This window comes from Astyanax mexicanus, chromosome 3, assembly GCF_023375975.1.
Source record: "Astyanax mexicanus isolate ESR-SI-001 chromosome 3, AstMex3_surface, whole genome shotgun sequence".
In the NCBI taxonomy this organism is placed as follows: Eukaryota; Metazoa; Chordata; class Actinopteri; order Characiformes; family Acestrorhamphidae; genus Astyanax; species Astyanax mexicanus.
The window spans coordinates 27,095,499-27,112,905 of record NC_064410.1 but is presented as its reverse complement, the minus strand read 5'-3'; the positions used below and the strand labels follow the sequence as shown (position 1 = coordinate 27,112,905).

Here is a 17,407-nt window from a genome sequence, read left to right as displayed (position 1 = left end):
AAAACCCCATCCTTTCTGTTCTTCAGAATGCCGGTTAAGTTACTAAGTAAGCGAGTATCACCTTTAGCATTATACACACTCACAAGGTTGTACTTTTCCCCACAGATGTTGATGTTAACTAAAACGTAGCATCCATTATCATCAGAATCTATTTCGGGCTCACTGTCCGGAAGTATTTTTGCTTTTTTTACCAAAACAGCGACTCCTCTACAACGTGAACTGTATGATGCATGAAAAGACTGATAGACTGGGTCATTCAACATTTGAGAGTTTGATTCACTAATTCGGGTCTCTTGCAAGAAAACAACATCAGGGTCCAGATGTCGCAGCTCTTCCTTGACATCGTGTATTTTGTTTTTCAGACCGTTGACATTCCAGGATAAGAAGTTAAGCTTGCCTGTTCCCGACATGACTGGATGGAGAGAAATAACACCACAATAAACACACAAATCATTTACATCACTAAAAAAGTGTTACCCATTACCCAGTGGATTGTAAGGTGATTATTTTGAACTTTTTTCAAATTTGTCTTTGAATGCAAAATAATTATAGGGTGTCTTAAATGTAAGAGAACATCCATATAAAAAGAAAACATTTTGTATATAGAGCCCCTTTGTTTTGAGTGCTTTGTGTGTGTTTAGGTTTGAAAGATTGGTTTCTCCATGCCTGATCATGGCTGTTGTTCTGTTTTTTGTCCAGTCTTCTGCTTTGCTTGCTCAGTTTAGTCTCCTTAAATTTGTGTTCGTATTCAGGACCAAACCTAAATGAACGTAGCAGGTAACCCCCTTGGCCAGGTAACCTAGACCTGCTCCCAGGCTACCCACTCCTGTCCAATCGGTGGGATTCAGGTCAGCTCCAGTACCAGCAATGCTAGCTGTCTCTGTTCCGGTCCCGGTGTTAGCATCCATTTCTGTTTCTGTGCCAGTAATGACTGCCATTCCTGTGGTACCCACCACTGCTGCTTCAGTTCCAGCGATGCCAGCTATCCCTGTTCCTACTCCAGCAGTTCCCTCCGCTCCTGTGGTACCTGCTGCACCTGCTTCTGTGCTTCCTTTGTTTCACTGTTCCTGGTCTGGTCTTTTGTATGCTTTGGGTGTGTTGAGATTTGTGAGTTTCGTTTTTCCATGCGTGACAGTTATTGTTTTGTTCTTTGTGATTCTGTGGCAAGAGGTCTTTGACAGCGGATCCTATGTTTACAGCACCCACCGCTTATGCTCCAGTGCTGGCTCCCAGGATGATGCCTGTCTACATGCCTGCTTTAGGGACATCGGCACCTGCTCCTGTGGCAAACCAAGGTCTTTAGCCTGTTCCTGTGTCCACGGGTTCTGCCATCCCTGTTCCTGTGCCCGTGACTTCGGCCACCCCTGTTCCTGTGGGTCCCGCTGCCCCTGTTACTATGTCTGCAAGTACCACCGCCCCTGTTCTCGTGCCCGCGGCTCCGGCCACTCCTGTCTAGTCTGCAGGCTTAACTTATATAGTGTCTTTCCCAAACCCAAGGACACTTTACAAACATAGGGGAGAGAAAAACAGCATAGAAGGAACAAACTACTGGGAGTAACATGTGGAAAAAAGTAATTTTTTAACAGTGATTTAAAAGAAGTTCAAGTTGAGCAATTGTAAAAAGGAGGAAGAGAGTTTCAGAGTTTAGAGGCAGCTGCACTGAAAGATCTGCCACTTAGGTTAGAATGCTTGCTTGAAGGGACCATAAGAAGACCAGATTTCAAGGAGTGAAGACAGCGGGAAGGACAATACAGAGAAATGAGTTCAGACAGACGTGAAGGAGACAGACCATGGAGAGCTTTGAATGTAAGAAGAAGGATTTTTTATTTAATTCTAAAGAGGACAGGGGTAAAAGGAGTAAAATTTGCTGTATGCTAGATGGAAGTAAGAAACCTAGCTGCGAAATTCTGGATGTATTGGAGACAATTTTGTAGTTTAACTTGGAGTCTGTATAACAGTGAGTTGCAGTAATTAAGTTTCTAACATTTTAGCATTGCTGTCACTAAGCTAGTTGAGCAATAGATGATAAAACTCAGCATTCGTGACTAGCTTAATACGAGAGTCAAAGGTGAGACTTGAGAAAAGGAGGCAGCCAAGGTTTTTAACAGAACATGCTGGCTTGATATCAACACCATCAATATTGACTGAAAATTTTGAAACATGGGAAAGTGGTGTCTTTGTTCCAACCAATAAACAAACCAACCAAGGAAGTGCTGATGTAGATTTGAATATCATCAGCTTATCAGTAAAACTTCTAAAGCACGTTATCTCCCACAGATGTTCCCAGCATCGCAGTGTGTATAGAGCCTCTTTGTTTCAGTGTTCCTGGTCTGGTCTTTTGTGTGCATATAGGTTTGTGAGTGTGGTTTCTCCATGTCTGATCACAGCTGTTGTTCTGTTCTTTGTCTTCTGCTTTACTTTATAAGTTTCTTCTTCTTAGTTTTGTATTCACAGTCTAGTTATTTGTTTGGTTTTCTTAGTCTTGTTCATGTTTTGTGATATCCTACTTGTGTTAGTTGTTTTGCTTTTGGTTTAGTTTGGTTTGTTTATTAAAATGTATTACCTGCACTTACATCCGTCCTCTCATCCCTCAACATCCGTGACACCAATAATCAAGTCACTTAAAGTATGTACGTATGCATGAAATATTTATACATTTACTTACCCTGTTACACGGTTGTTGCTTTGTTTATTACTGCTGGAAACGAGATTCCACTACCCTTTGTCCTGTGCAAAAAGATATAAGGCTATGTTAAAAGATCTGCAATGCTATAAGTCTGAGATAAAACTCTTAATTTGTCAGGCTTGGTGGTGTCAATTTTATGCAGGAGACTATAGTTTCCAAATGTAGTAAAGACTTACCTTTTACATTACAAATCAATAAATTCATGTACTAACCTGTGTGATTAAAGTCACTTAAAATACCATAAAAATGTAAATTATATCACATTATGTTTTCTTGAAACAGTGGCTTATGTTAGCGTTGCGTGCTCTTGTGTTGGAAGCTCAGGTAGGTAAAACAGAATGTAGCTAAAAACAACTACAATACATTTCCCATTAATTGCACTGCTGTTTGCTCAGTCAGTTGTACTGAAATTACTTATATTATTTATTTGGAAAAATCTAACTGTATATTACAGGATATTTTCTGCTGAGTATGTTTATCTCACTTGCCAAGATGGAACATGGAATGGAAGATGGAATTTATACTCTCTCCATAAGCCAGTAAACAGACATGTGTGTCAAACACCAACTCAACTGCATGAAATGGAAGGCCAAACCAATAAGCACACGATACCCAATCTAATTAGCATCAAGATACCCTCCAAAGGTTTGTTCAAGTAAATAAACAGCAGATGGCAAATGACGTTGAAACTCTTTGACAATTTAAATAAAATAAAGAAAAGTGGATTTACTGTGATTTAGGGTTTCAGAATCTTAGCTATTCTCGTATCTGAACAAGCCTTGGCATATTTCATGGATTTATAGATCAAATACAAGCCATAAAAACTCCAAATAAATACAACATTCACAGGAAACAATGTCAATCAAGACACATTCCCATCAATCTACCAGTGGAACTAATATTGATATTATCAACAGAACTTTCAGCTCCTAGTATAAGAGATTCTGAGCTTTGGGATATCACTGTCTATGACTAATGATCCCAAATTTACTATAGTTCTAATCTGGCCCAGACCAGTGACAACATCTGTAACAAATCTAGCAAACAAATTTGGCCTGGCTTATTTTTGCACAACATGCAAAACCGGCACTGTTTTGCACATCTGATTTGAATTTGTCTACAACTATGAACTTTATTACATTTGGCCCAGATTTGGCTCAGATCTATGACTCATATCTTCATATCTGTTCCACATGTAGCACAGAGTGAAACTGGTCCAGATCCACCCCACCTTCTCTACAAAACATCCTCAAACCCAAAATCTATAGCCTTATTTGTAAACATGTTCTAATAAAGGCTACATTTTAACATGTATTGGTTTTGTTACTTTCCTACAACAGCTCAAAACACAGTTTACATAATATATTTTTGCACTACATGCACACCAGATTATAAAGCGCATCAGTAAATGTCTATTTTCAGGTCTATTTTCATACATACAGCACACTAAATTATTAGAAACATTATCTGACACTAGTAAGGACGGGTGTCACCATGTTTTCCTTCTAAGTCTGCAGGACCTGTAAAGCTAAGCTAAGTAAACAAAACTGTAATAAAAAAAAATAATAATTCTTTAAATCAAATGAGCGCTGGATTTTAATCTACACAGATAGAAAACTGTTTATTGGTAAATAAAGCATTTATTTACAGTAAGCTTAGAGTTAGAGGCTAATGCTGCCCGACAGGGCCACACTGAGGAACCCAGGTAAGCCAGGCTGACATTTGATAATGGTTTGTCTTGAGTAGCTTGTTTTAACAGGGTAAACACGCAGGTTTCAGTCCGATAGTACTCACCTCTGAATGATTAAAGATCTAGCTCTTAGCGTGGTTAGCGGCTAATCCTAATACTGCTGGAGAACTAAACTGAAACTCCTGTATATAAAGCTGAGTGGCTTTACTGCTCCTTAGTTCCTTACAGTGATGTCAGTAATGCGCTCCCTTCCCCAACCCCTCCGCTTTGGGAAAAATGTAAGGATTTTAGGTGCGCCTTACAGTGCAAAAAATACGATAAATATTTTGAAAGACAAATGAACAAATACAAAAAGACAAGAATTTAAAGTCATTTAAATTAAAGTTTTTAACTTGTCTAAAGATATTCTTAACAAACAGTATATGGTCTTTTTTAAGAAAAAGCACATATCACAACTTAAAATATAAAATTTGTGTACATGTGTTTAAGGAGACTATTAAAATGTATGTGTGTGTGTGTGTGTGTGTGTGTGCAAGCTGAACTCTTTTATAGTAAGTAAAGTAGTAAATTGATTCAGTGAGAAAATCATTGCCAATAAATTAGTTAAATCAAATGCAAGAAGGCCAACCAATTACTTAAATTGGTTGAATAATAAAAAATTAACAGTGTTTTAAAAAGTAATTTTAACAGGTTGTTTCTGTTTTGTGCTACACCTAGTAAGCAATAGCACTGTTAGCTTGGTGTTAACTCAGACCTTATCTAGTTAACTAACAATTTCTCAATGTATGCTGCTAGCTAAGCGTATGTGTTGTTCCTTTAACAGATTTTAGATGCTTAATAAATATACTTTCAAACTACAGATTACCTGGACGGCTGCTCCTTTTTTACACTTTTTGTGTGAACTCTCCACTTTTTCCTTCTCAGATTGGTCATGGAATCATTTTTGCACTGTAACCAGAACTATTTTATTAATTTATGGGTTTTTTTTTCTTTTATTCTATATTTTTGGGTAAAGGAAAACAGCTAATTACTGCGTAACTTGGCGGCAGAGTCACCAATCCCACCACTAATCTTCACATGTGCTTTAAAGTAGAAATTTGGTGCGAAATGGACTTGGGTTGCTGTCAAACATGATAACATTTGTCGAATAGCCCACCTCTGTTCTCCCCCAGCTTTCAAAAATACTAAGCTTTTAGCCGATGCTCCCAACAGGCTTGCAATGATAGTGATAGGGTCATAGTGTTGCACATGCAAATAAATTAACTAGCTAAAAGTAGCTCCACGAGGCACAGAGAACTTTAAATGTGCACAAGTAGTTAATTAAAAACACTGTTCATACACACAGTACATGGATGAATAATGGGCAAAATGAATACAGTGGAAATGCAAAAATATTAAAGGAATATTTTCAGCAACAACTAAAATTTATGAACTTCCTCTTCAAGCCTTGTAAATGGTGTCCAGATTGTGATTTCCTAACGTGGGCAATGCTGTGTTCCTATAACTAGCATAGTAAGGCATAGTAAAGGAGCTAAAAGCTTTACACCGAATTACTTTAAATTACTTTAAATCACAAAATTTGGACTGCTTCTGGCCCAATCGTACAGACCAGATATGATTTGCCAACAAGCAGACATATCTGTGAATGACTCAGATATTATAAGACAATCCCGTATTGGATGCGGGCCAAATTCGAAATAAAGAGGTGACTGTAATAAGATCTGGATTAGATTTGTCTGCTTTTAAGGGTGGTAGTTGCAGGCCCAAGAAAAGAAATAAATAAATAAATAAATATATAAAATCTAGTAAAAGGAAAAAATGCACAGCTTTGCCAATTACCTCCCTCCTACTTCTATTTTATACCTGATAAACTGCTATATCAGCAATTATTAGACATCTGGACCCCTCCCAAACATCGCAAGAACATATTAAGCATTAATTGAAAATTGAATGGAAACAAAATCACAAAATATAGAATAAAATAAATAAAATGTGTGATACTTACTTTGTCTCTAACCTAAGACCACCTACACAGAAGGACTTCAAATGGAACCACAGGTTAAAATGGAAAGCACAACTGGTCTTCCACAGCCTTTACCTGGTCTCCCTCTAGCTACATTTGAATAAAATTCCATTATATGAAATAAAATATTTATTAAGACCAAAATAAATAATTACTACAGTTTTAAAAATGTGCACGACATGTGCAAACAAAAATTTCTTACCAATCTCTCACTGCAGCTGCAACCTCCTTAATATTAGAACTACAGAAATGCACTGCCGGTCTTCCAGAAGTTTGCCTCCTCTTACAGGCAAAACCGTCCAACAAGAAACCAATAAAAAGGTATCGTGTTCTTCCACTGTGCACTCACATACCCTGGAGCACAATTACACAATTACATGAGTCACGGGTAAGCTTAATAAACAACCTGCCTTCTATCTTGTGAGACACCAATGACACTAGGTCCTAAAGCCCTGCAGTAAATGTAATTTATACTGTTATATAGTCTTTAGGATATAAAATTTACAATGATGTGAGTCAAAAACGGAACTTACAATCTGATGCTGTCAGTAAAGTGTAAGGAGATAAAGTTCTGTTGTGCTGCCTCTACATTGTGTAGCTTTAATATAAGGGGTGGTATAAAAGTGTTGTTCATATGGGTGTGTAACAGGGATGTTACGGTTTTTGCATAACAGTCTGTTCTGATGTTGCCTGGGATGAGTCAAGTCGACCTCAGGAACAGAGAGAGAAAACACTCTAAAAAGCAATGGAACATTTTGTATTTTTGAATACACATACAGCTGGAGGTCACTTTCCAGGTCCACTTTTTAGTAATTCAGTTCAAAATATGAAACTCATATATTATATAGATGTATTAAACACAGAGTGATCTACTGTAAGCATTTATTTATTTTATTGTTGATGATTATGGCTTACAGTCAATAAAAAAACCCAAAAACTCAGTGTCTCAGTTAGAATATTATATAAGATCAATTGGTACTTTTGGCAGTGTGGGCAGTGTGCCAAGTCCTGCTGGAAAATAAAATCTGCATCTCCATTAATGTTATCAGCAGAGGGAAGCATGAAGTGCTGTAAGATTTTCTGGGAAAACACTGCACTGATTTTAGACTTGATAAAACACAGTGGATCAACACCAGCAGATGACATGTCTCTCCAAACCATCACTGATTGTAGAAACTTCACACTAGACCTCAAGCAGCTTGGACTGTGTGTCTCTTCACTTTTCCTCCAGACTCTTAAAATTATCTTAATCATCTTTAATCTTATCTTAAAATTATAGCCAAAATGTTTTGTTACAATGCATTTTCTATATATAAAAATATATACATATATATACATATATATACATATATATACACATATATATATATATATATATATATATATATATACATATATATATATATATAATATTTTTTTAGTATGTATAGTTTATATATATATATATATATATATATATAGTTTTTTTATATAGAAATTGCATTGTAACAAAACATTTTGGCTATTGTAACATACATACTCTCTGAAGCAGATAAGCATGAACCTATTGCCACCATGCTTTATACTAGGTGTGAGCTAAAGGGATTTTAAACCTCACAGCGTGGAGCTGTAAGAGGGAATTGTAAGAGGGACAATATATGGCTTATACTTGCCAAAGTTTCACATGCATCTTAATGATACATTTAGAATTGTGTAAAGCTTAACTAATTTTTTTTATTGATATTTTTCTTGTTGTTTTTGGCAAAAAGTAAATATCCAAAGAACAGTACAAACTGTACCTTCTAGCATTGAATTGCAAGTAGGGATCATGTCTCAGTATCACGTCTCATCTTCCTAAAGCCAAATGTGCTTTTCAAAATGAAAAACAAAGGCAGAAGAAAGACAAAGAAAGGGCAACAATGTGCCATTTATAGCCTTTCATAAGAAAAGCAGGTGTCTAAATGCTGTGAAAGAACCTTTTGGCTTAGTTCTGAGACGTCCAATCATACAATGTTATGAAAAATTTGGGCACCTCTGATCATTTTCATGATTTTCCTTTGTTGTTCGGATTTATAAAGGAAATTTTAGTTCTTTATTCCAGTGCCCCACATTGGATTTTTCTCCTATACATACAAGTATATATTGTGTAGATAAAAAAAAATATCCACTATAAACACTTGCATCTTAAGAAGCAGTAAATCCCAAAATATTGTCGTGATTAATCTGATTACATTTTTAATCAATTGATATCACTACAAAAGATACAAAAACTGTGTTGTTAACCATATACTTACTTCTAGATCTGACATAGATCATAGAATAGAACATGGGACATTCCAGGATTTTGGTACATTTCCTGTCCCACCACTTAAACTTCAAATGTACATATCCAAAATATCTAAATGACTATTTTTGTGAAAAATGTACTTGTTATAAGACAAACTGTAAAATTTGGTGGAAAAATAAGCTCCTTAGATATTATTTAAAAGACTGAATACTTTGGACCACCTCAAAAAATGGCCGTTTTCTCTTGTCCCACACATTGGGTGACCAACTCCTTTGCCAAATTTAACAATTAAAAAAAACTATAAATAAATGACTTCCTCTTGTATATTGTTGATATGCATCTCCTTTACTTATGAAAACAACTTCTTTGGTCTACATTGTTTTGCATGTGACAGTTTTTATGCTGTTAAGTTGTGTCCCACAACATGCGTGCAGCCCTGTTACCATAAGGAATTTTACCTGCAGAGAAAGAGTTAAAAATATTTGGCTACTGGCACAAAGGAAGTGACATCACAAGGACATTTTTCAAGTTTTTTTTTTCCAAATATGTTTGTCCAAGTTGTGTGTGTCACTCAGTGAACGCACCCTGTTACTCATATTGTAAGACTAATAATGAGTAGAGTCAAATTTACTTTATATACTTATATAATCATATTTGATCTTGATCTTGTATACATAGCTAAATTTTACAGTTAGCATCTGTTCCTGGGTTAAACTACAACTTAGCCTAGATTTGCAACTCTGTTACTCGCAACCCTGTTACTTTAAGTTACCAAATATATTGCATAATCTAATTTAAAAAACTGCTTTGATACCTGAGCTTGACGAATCAAACTTTTTGATAGTCTATTACCTGTATTTAATTAATATATGACTAAAAATTATCAAATTGAAGATCAAATTTTCAGAAATGACCACCCCTGAAATGTACCAAAATCCTGGAATGTCCCACATACAATAGCACAAGACATAAAACTGCCATGAGTTTTGGGTGTATTTGGGTGTGATCATTTATTTAAATGTTTTGTGAAGAGGAATGGTCCAGAATTCCTCCTGACCATTCTGCAGGTCTGATCTGCAACTACAGGAAGCGTTTGGTTGAGATTATTGCTGCCAACGGAGGATCAACCAGTTATTAAATTCAAAGGTTCACATATTTTACCCCCCTCGCTATGAAACATGTTGTGTTCAATAAAACCATATTTTTGTGTAATATTAGTTTAAGCAGACTTCGTTTGTCTATTGATGTAACTTAGATGAAGATCAGAACACATTTAATGACCAATTTATGCAAAAATCCATTTCTTGCAACTGTATAAGGGCGAATTAAGCACTTCTTCGTAACATTTGCAAAAAACTATGGTAATTTGTGGATCAGTATTACTTGCTTGTAACCCATTTGTAGTAGCTGATAAGCAAGTTACTAACTTAGTAGCAGATAATCTCTCCTAACATGGACTTAACTTGATACCCCTCTGCATGTATTTTGTGTTTCATTCAACAAATATATATTTTAGGAAACCCTATATTGCGTCGTTTTCTGTTGAGGACACATGCAACATTTTTATTCCATTACTTCATACATAAATTTAGCCAGTATCATTAGCTCTGGCTTCAAAAATATGAGTATCAATATGTCCACCCATTATGTTCTACTGCCCACCCACCAAGCAAAGCAGTGTAGTGCAGGGACAGGTCTCACTCTGTGAAATCAGGATGTGCATCTAGAACAGTCTATATTATCTGAAACATTAGATAAATAAACTGTACATCTGATCCAGAAACAAATCCAGCTTTATTTCAAAGTACTATGCTGCACTCTAGAGGTGAAAATGATCACCTCTGGAGTTCTAACAGAAAAGGCTGAGGTATTCTGTCTACTGTCTTGCAGGTTACATCTCCGTCTCAAATCTAACACACTCCATTTAACTTATCAAGCTCTCCTAGAGGCAGTAATGAGCTGGATCATGGTTTTAAGGCTTAGTGTTGAAGCGTTTAATGTTTGAAGCAGTAAATCCCCCAACAGCAGTCTGCAATCTAAAGAGCTTCACATCCTCAAAACCTCTCATTTAAAGCCATTTTATTAAATGGTTATAGATACGCTGATGACGGACAGCCAAAGTGGTTCTTTTTAGGCTATTCAGTTAATTTGCAAAAACAGATTAGTGTCATCCTTTAACCACACCTTTATCTATCTTTGCTTTTTTTTAATTTTATTATGGACTCTCTAGCACCAGCTAGAAATATATACTAAAATTAGTAAATTAAAATGTGAGCACAAACTCTTGTACAAATAAATGTTGGAGGTCCAAAACAATAATTATGAAACGTCCCCCTAAAATGTAATGGTGTCAACGCTCGTGGATTATAATGCACTATCACCAGTTACACTAAGTGTCACACAAGGCAAAATCTTCCACAGCATTACACAAATCAAGTTATTATACTTCAGAACGTTTATTTGAAAAATATATAAATATTAAGAAGATGTATAATGTTCACAGTAGTAAAAATAATCCACAGAGTTTCAGAACAGCACAGGAAAAAAATGACATACAGATGTGTGCAAGTTATGTCTGGGTAGAAGAAGAAAAAAAAAACAGAGCCCTGAAAGGGAATAAGCGTTCATTTTCTTATGCTGGAATGGTGGAACAAGTGGTTTTCAGGATAGAAAACCCTGATTGATACCACATATTCTCTGTTCCGTTTTGAACTAAATTAATCAAAATGAAGTTACAAGGAACTGAGAGAATCAACACCAAACATTATCTGGTGTCTGTTTACAATTTGTCTTTGTCTTCTGATCTTCATTTTAAGCCGCCTTCTGTGACTAGGATCTTGGTGTGGGTAGAGGCCGGCGAAATAGTAAGATGTGAGGTTCTAGGAGGAGGAAAAACAAAAATGAACATAAAGTCACCAATAAATCCACCAGCACAGTAATCAAAGAAGAAAACTACAGAAACTGGGTCACAGTGCAGAGCCTTCCAGTTTCAGCAACTCAATCACGCAGTTTATTGTTTTTTCCTGCTCCTGCATCACACTATTACATAGAATCAGGTATATAGCAGCCCAAGGAAACACAAATAAGTGCAAATAAGGCTGCTGTTTCATATATACCTTTATACTATTTTTAATGCAAGACTACCAATACACATAAGGGAAAAAAACTATTTATAAACATCAGACCAGAAACTGAATTAGGTGCACATACATGCATATAGGTGAGTGTACAACTTTATAGTAATTTAAATAAATGTATACAGTGCTTTTTAAATTAAGCTGTGGGTTAATTCTGAGATTCCAGGGATTTCAGAATTACAGAGCCAACTCTATTGCTTTGGAATTGATTGCACTCAGGGATATTAAAGCTTTTCTGCATCGGTGTATAACTAGTGTTAGATACGCTGCTGTACAAAATAAATAAAGAAAAAAAGAAAGTCTTCTTATATATTCCTTGTGTCCCAGGGACAAAGCTCTTAAATCTTTACTGAGGTTACAGAGGACAGCTGGCCTAATACAGTCTTTCAATGACTGTTACTGCAGATATGGTACATCACAGTGCAAAATAAATATCATGGCAATCTCTGGATTTTAATAATTGTTAATGATGAAATTATCTTTTCTTTCTCCAGGGCAATGTAAGTATATAACATTAGCACAGGGTAAAAATTTTACATAGATGTCAGGAAACCTTTTTTTTTATTAATTCCAAACAGTTTGTCAACAGTGGTGATTAGGTGATTCTTAAATCAGGTTTTTAAACAATTTTGTAAACATACAGACAACATTGAAAGTGATGCACAAGCTATTGTTACCTTTACATTTTATTTCTAATTTTTTATTTATTTATTTTAAGTAAGCAGTCTCTTTTAACCTTACATAGCTTTTATATTAAACAGGACGCAAACATAACCTTCTTTTATTTCAGTTAAGAAAATGTGTGAAATATGTAAAATCACTATCATATATAAAAAAAAAAAAAATAAAAAAAAAAGAGTTCTTGACCTGTTTCTGAGAGAAGCACAGGCTTATCTACTGAGATGGTCGTTGTCATTAGGGTTGTGTATTGGCAAAAACCTAGCGATACAATACGTATCACAATTGCAATGGTTTAAAATTGTTCAGAACTTTTATAGTATAAAACACATTTATAACATCGAAATAAAAGAAGAGTTTACTTTTTTCATCCAGTCAGAACAGTGGGATCTAACAACAGAGTAAAACACTGCTATGTAGTAACGGTTTTATCACAAAACAAAATCAACCACTACTGACACCAATCTTCACATCTAAACTAATAATTAAATATCAATACTGTATTTTTTAAAGTTGATACACTATTGTAAAACAAACTATTATGATACTTCGATATATCAATATATTTTTACATCCCTATTGGTAATAACACTAAAAACAGCCAGTTAAGACCATGCATGTTATGACTCTCAAAGTTTAGAGTTCACACAGCTGTAACATATCTGCCTTGGTTACAAGAATTCGGGCAGTGTAGATGATTTAGAGGTAGGACTGTGTCTTATGTATAAAGTGACTGTGTATACACTGTATCTACAGTAAAAGACCCTGTTAGGACAGCTGTCAATTGTAACATAAATAAATAGCATCTAGCGTTAGCTATATTATCAAAGTCTGATCTTCCTTTACGTTTTTAAATAAAAAATATTGTGTAGAATTGACTCAAGCAATAACCAATTCCATAATATGGAATGAGAATTGACTCTAGAACATGTTCGTGCGTGTTTGTGTAGTTCACTCATTCCCACAAACCTGGCTGGTGAATCATGTAATGGACCCATCCCTGGCTCTGCTGAACGCCCAGATTCCGCCACTCCGTCTCGGACATCAGATGTGTCTTGGGGACCCGTTTGGCGATGTCTTTAGGCAGCATGACGTGCCTGAAAATAAAAAAACCCAGGCTTGATTTACTAAAGAGCAGGGCTGCTAGTTTAGCTGGCTTAGTTAACTATCTAACTAATTATATTTTGTCTTACGACAAATACAAATGGGCAACCGTATAAGTTAAACGTATAAACAGATATTACCTGTACTCGAACTTCTCGTCGTCGTACTTGTCCGAGTAATAAATCTGCTTTTGCGACATGTTGTGATAGTTTATCTAGGATATCTGAAACAATGTGAAGAGGAGTCACGTTAGCCACATAGTTAGTTTTCTATATATAGTCATGAATTATCAGCAAAGCGGGTTAAAGACCGTGGCTAGTTATATAGGTTAAATACATGTGAAGGACTGAAGTAGAGGTGGGTAGCCCAGGTCCAGAAAGCAAAAATCCATCCCAGGGTTTTGTACCAACTGCCTGGGCGGCTCTGCTGCAGCTGCGCTATACACATAGTAGCCCAGGCAGTTGGTACAAAACCCTGGGATGGATTTTAGTTTTTTGGACCTGGGTTACTCACCGCTAGACTGTACCTAGCATCAGTATGCCTACACTCAACGTAGGTTAAGCTAGCTAGGTTAACCTGGCTAACTAGTTAGTTAGTTAGTTAGTTAGTTAGTTAGTTAGTTAATATAGAGAAGACGAATTACTTAACGAAACTTTAGAAAGTGGCTAGTCATGGACTTGCTAATAGCTAGCAAGCTGTGTTTATTAATAGAAGCTAACGCTAACTAATAGAGTAAAGTTACAGAAAATACTAAACTAGCTACTACAGAAACACAAGTAAAACTCTACTGGGTTTCTGTAACAAGTGGGACAGCTGACATAAAACTAGGTTAAGTTGGATAACCTAATATAGGCTATCTAGCTTAACTAGCTAGCTAACTAACTAGTTTTTCCCCCATGGAATAATTTAACTAACTGCATTAATCCACCTAGCAAACTCTAACTAACTTTTTAATAGGTAGCTAACTCAGAATTAGTGATCATACAGCACATACCGCTTTATCTCCAATATACTGCTATAGCAGAACTCCACCAGTCAGATGAATGTATGGTAACGTTAAATGTGCTCAGTTTCAGTAAGCCTGACTTTCACTGACGAATTTCCCTCTCAGACACTCTAACCCGCCCTCCTGCGTTCAAATCATCAACACGCCTTCTGATTGGACATTCCCAAATATGTCACACGCACGCGGCTTTAAACTTAAACCTCATTGGCTATTAAAGTTGTTTTGCTGTTTTATAGAAATCAAGATTCAGTGCACATATTAGGTGTTTTATAATCGCTTTCTGTAGTCTGTAGTGTTTTAAATACGGTTCGATATAGCCCATGTTGTTCAGTATAATTCTTATCTCACGCAAGTGTTAAAACAGGAAAGAGCAGCGTGCTAGCGGCATCTGGTGGTCAAAATCATGAAGTGCCAATAAAACAGTTCTGGGTTTAGGCAAACAAATCTGAGCACTTCTAAGTCTAAGATTTTTTTTTTTTGGTTAACAATATTCAGCTGGCTTTTACCAATAAATGTGAATTCAACTTGCCAAATCCTGCTGGAAAATGAAATCTGCATCTCCTTAATAAATGTTGTCAGCAGAGGGAAGTAGGAAGTGCTGTAAGATTTTGAGGGAAAACACTGCACTGACTTTGGACTTGATATAACACAGTGGATCAGCACCAGCAGATGACATGGCTCTCCAAACCATCATCAACCATCAGTAAATCTGCCTTATATAATATTCTGAAACACTGATTTTTTTGGGTTTTATTGGCTGTACAATAAATCATCCACAAAAAAAATAAATAACATTTAAAACAGTTAACTCTGTGTGTAATAAATCTATATATGACTTTCACATTTTGAACTGAATTGAAATAAAGTAACTTTTTCCCCATTTTTTCCCCAATTTACATAGCCACTTAACCAATTATTCTCTTTTGCAAAAAGAAGAGTCGTGCCTTTCAAAATACAATTATCTTCCTGCAGGCAATGCACCATCACATGCTACAAAAAACATTATCCTATTATGCTATGGGCATAAAATGAAATAAAAATGAAAAAAATATATATTTAGAACCTTTCGGGCACCTTTTAAAGGAAGATCTAGGAATGAGGGCATCTTTGAGTGTGGGAGGCAATACTTACATCATCAAATGATGCATGGATGTACAAGTTCTATAGATAGAGTTGTTAAAGTTATTTTATACAGGGCTCATACAGCAATATGTTACTTCATCTGTAGATATAATTCTCTATTTAATTAGATTTCTTTTTCCAAAATGATCTTTCTGTGAATCTAATAATAGTTTTCTGTATGAAATTATAAGAATGTTAAAAACTAGATTCTGCTTAATAAATTGTGACAAAATATTTTTGCATGTTATAAAATATAAATTAAGCAATTTCCAGTATCAGTGTGTCCAAAAACAAGCCAAAATTGAATTCACATAATAATTTAGAACATGTAGTTTGAATCACTATCTAACAGTCTGATGGAAGATGTGAGTTAAGTCTGATTTAGCTATTGCAGCATTTTGTTTTGTATAACACTTTATACCATGTGTCTGTGAAACATGCTGTACAAATACATTTAACCTACTTACTAAAATCACAGACTGATAAAAATGTTCCTTATCCCAAAAGAGCCAATAGTGACATATGTGTCAGTGTCACAGACCCTTTAAAAAGTCCATACAGTCATGAAGTTCTTAAGGGACATATACTGAACCTCCTGAGAACATCACAGGACAGTGTGTGAATGTGTCTTCGTGACCTTATGTAGGTAAACTGGGTTAGTCCTTGACATGAAACCAGCTCCTCTTAAAGTGTACGAGTTATGAAATTGTTGCTGTCATTTAAAATAAATCACACCACTATTTGGGAGTTTTTTTCCTATGGGAACTCTTTACAGACCTTTTTTATAACAAGCTGATTATTTGAATTACCACTGCTTTATCATGATGGCCCTAACGAAAGTGATCTAAATAATATTGCCCAAAGGCACAAAATGAAAAAAAAAAAAAAGTATCTTATCATATAGTAAAAATATATACAGCCAAATGTATCTCTTTACATATTCTTGCAGAGGAAAATATTTTATTTATGACTCATTTGTACGGCTCATTGTATTGGACGTAGATATGCGATGTAACATGATTTTAAAATTTATATAAATAAATACATAATAAATAAGGTATGGCATGTTTTGGTGGGTGTAATAACTAAAATAGGGTTAAAATATGTACAGTCATGTGCTCACAATAAGAAACCAACCTGAATGAACTGCTCACTTTTCAGTTTTTAATTTGGTATCAGTTTAAAATGGGCCTGGGTTCTTATAGATTTAATAAAGTTGAGAAAAGGTGTAAACGACATAATTAAAGCTAAGCGTTAATAAGCTGAGCTGACCTCAGTTGGCATGGCCTGCACACAATTACAACCACAGCAGCACCTCAGCCAGGGCACACTGAGTGCGAGGTCCTGGAAGGGAACTACAACTCTATTCATACGCGGCAGAGTGACAATTCATTTATCCGTCGCTGTGTAATGTATAACAATATTTAACTGTATTTAAAACTTTTATACTTCTGATTCTGAGCCAGGTTTCAAAGACGCGTGTTGTTTTTCGGCTTATATTATTGTCTCGGCGCGATGCGGTGATCTTCCTGGTCCTGAGCGTTGTGGGCTGGTGACGGGAAGTTAGGGCCAGAGTTGCCAGGTTCGCGGTTTTCTCGCCAAATTGGGCTTGTTTAAAAAAAATCCAGTTGCGGGTGAAAATTTAAAATTCAGGGGTGACGGGGTGCGTAGGTACATATTTAAGTAAAATTAATA

At 35.7% G+C, this 17,407-nt stretch overlaps 2 protein-coding genes across 5 annotated transcripts in view; both read right to left on the bottom strand.

Moving 5' to 3' along the window:
- LOC103032585 (uncharacterized) overlaps positions 1–6,723 on the bottom strand; it is a 29,185-nt gene extending 22,462 nt beyond the window's left edge. For 2 of the 4 annotated variants that reach the window (XM_022666814.2, XM_049476245.1), the window contains exons 1-3: positions 6,602–6,723; positions 6,382–6,489; positions 2,666–2,727 (exon numbers count right to left, since the gene is read on the bottom strand). The gene's annotated coding sequence lies outside the window, so the exon portion shown is untranslated. The other 2 variants (XM_049476246.1, XM_022666815.2) reach the window with 2 other exon arrangements.
- Positions 6,724–11,102: 4,379 nt separating this feature from the next.
- Positions 11,103–14,728, bottom strand: cks1b (CDC28 protein kinase regulatory subunit 1B). Its single transcript, XM_007230512.4, has 4 exons — positions 14,579–14,728; positions 13,725–13,807; positions 13,450–13,577; positions 11,103–11,544 (listed from the first exon to the last, which is right to left on the bottom strand). The coding sequence occupies exons 2-4, from the start codon at positions 13,781–13,783 to the stop codon at positions 11,495–11,497; spliced, it is 237 nt and encodes a 78-aa protein (XP_007230574.1). The 5' UTR covers positions 13,784–13,807; positions 14,579–14,728; the 3' UTR covers positions 11,103–11,494.
- Positions 14,729–17,407: the final 2,679 nt, after the last annotated feature.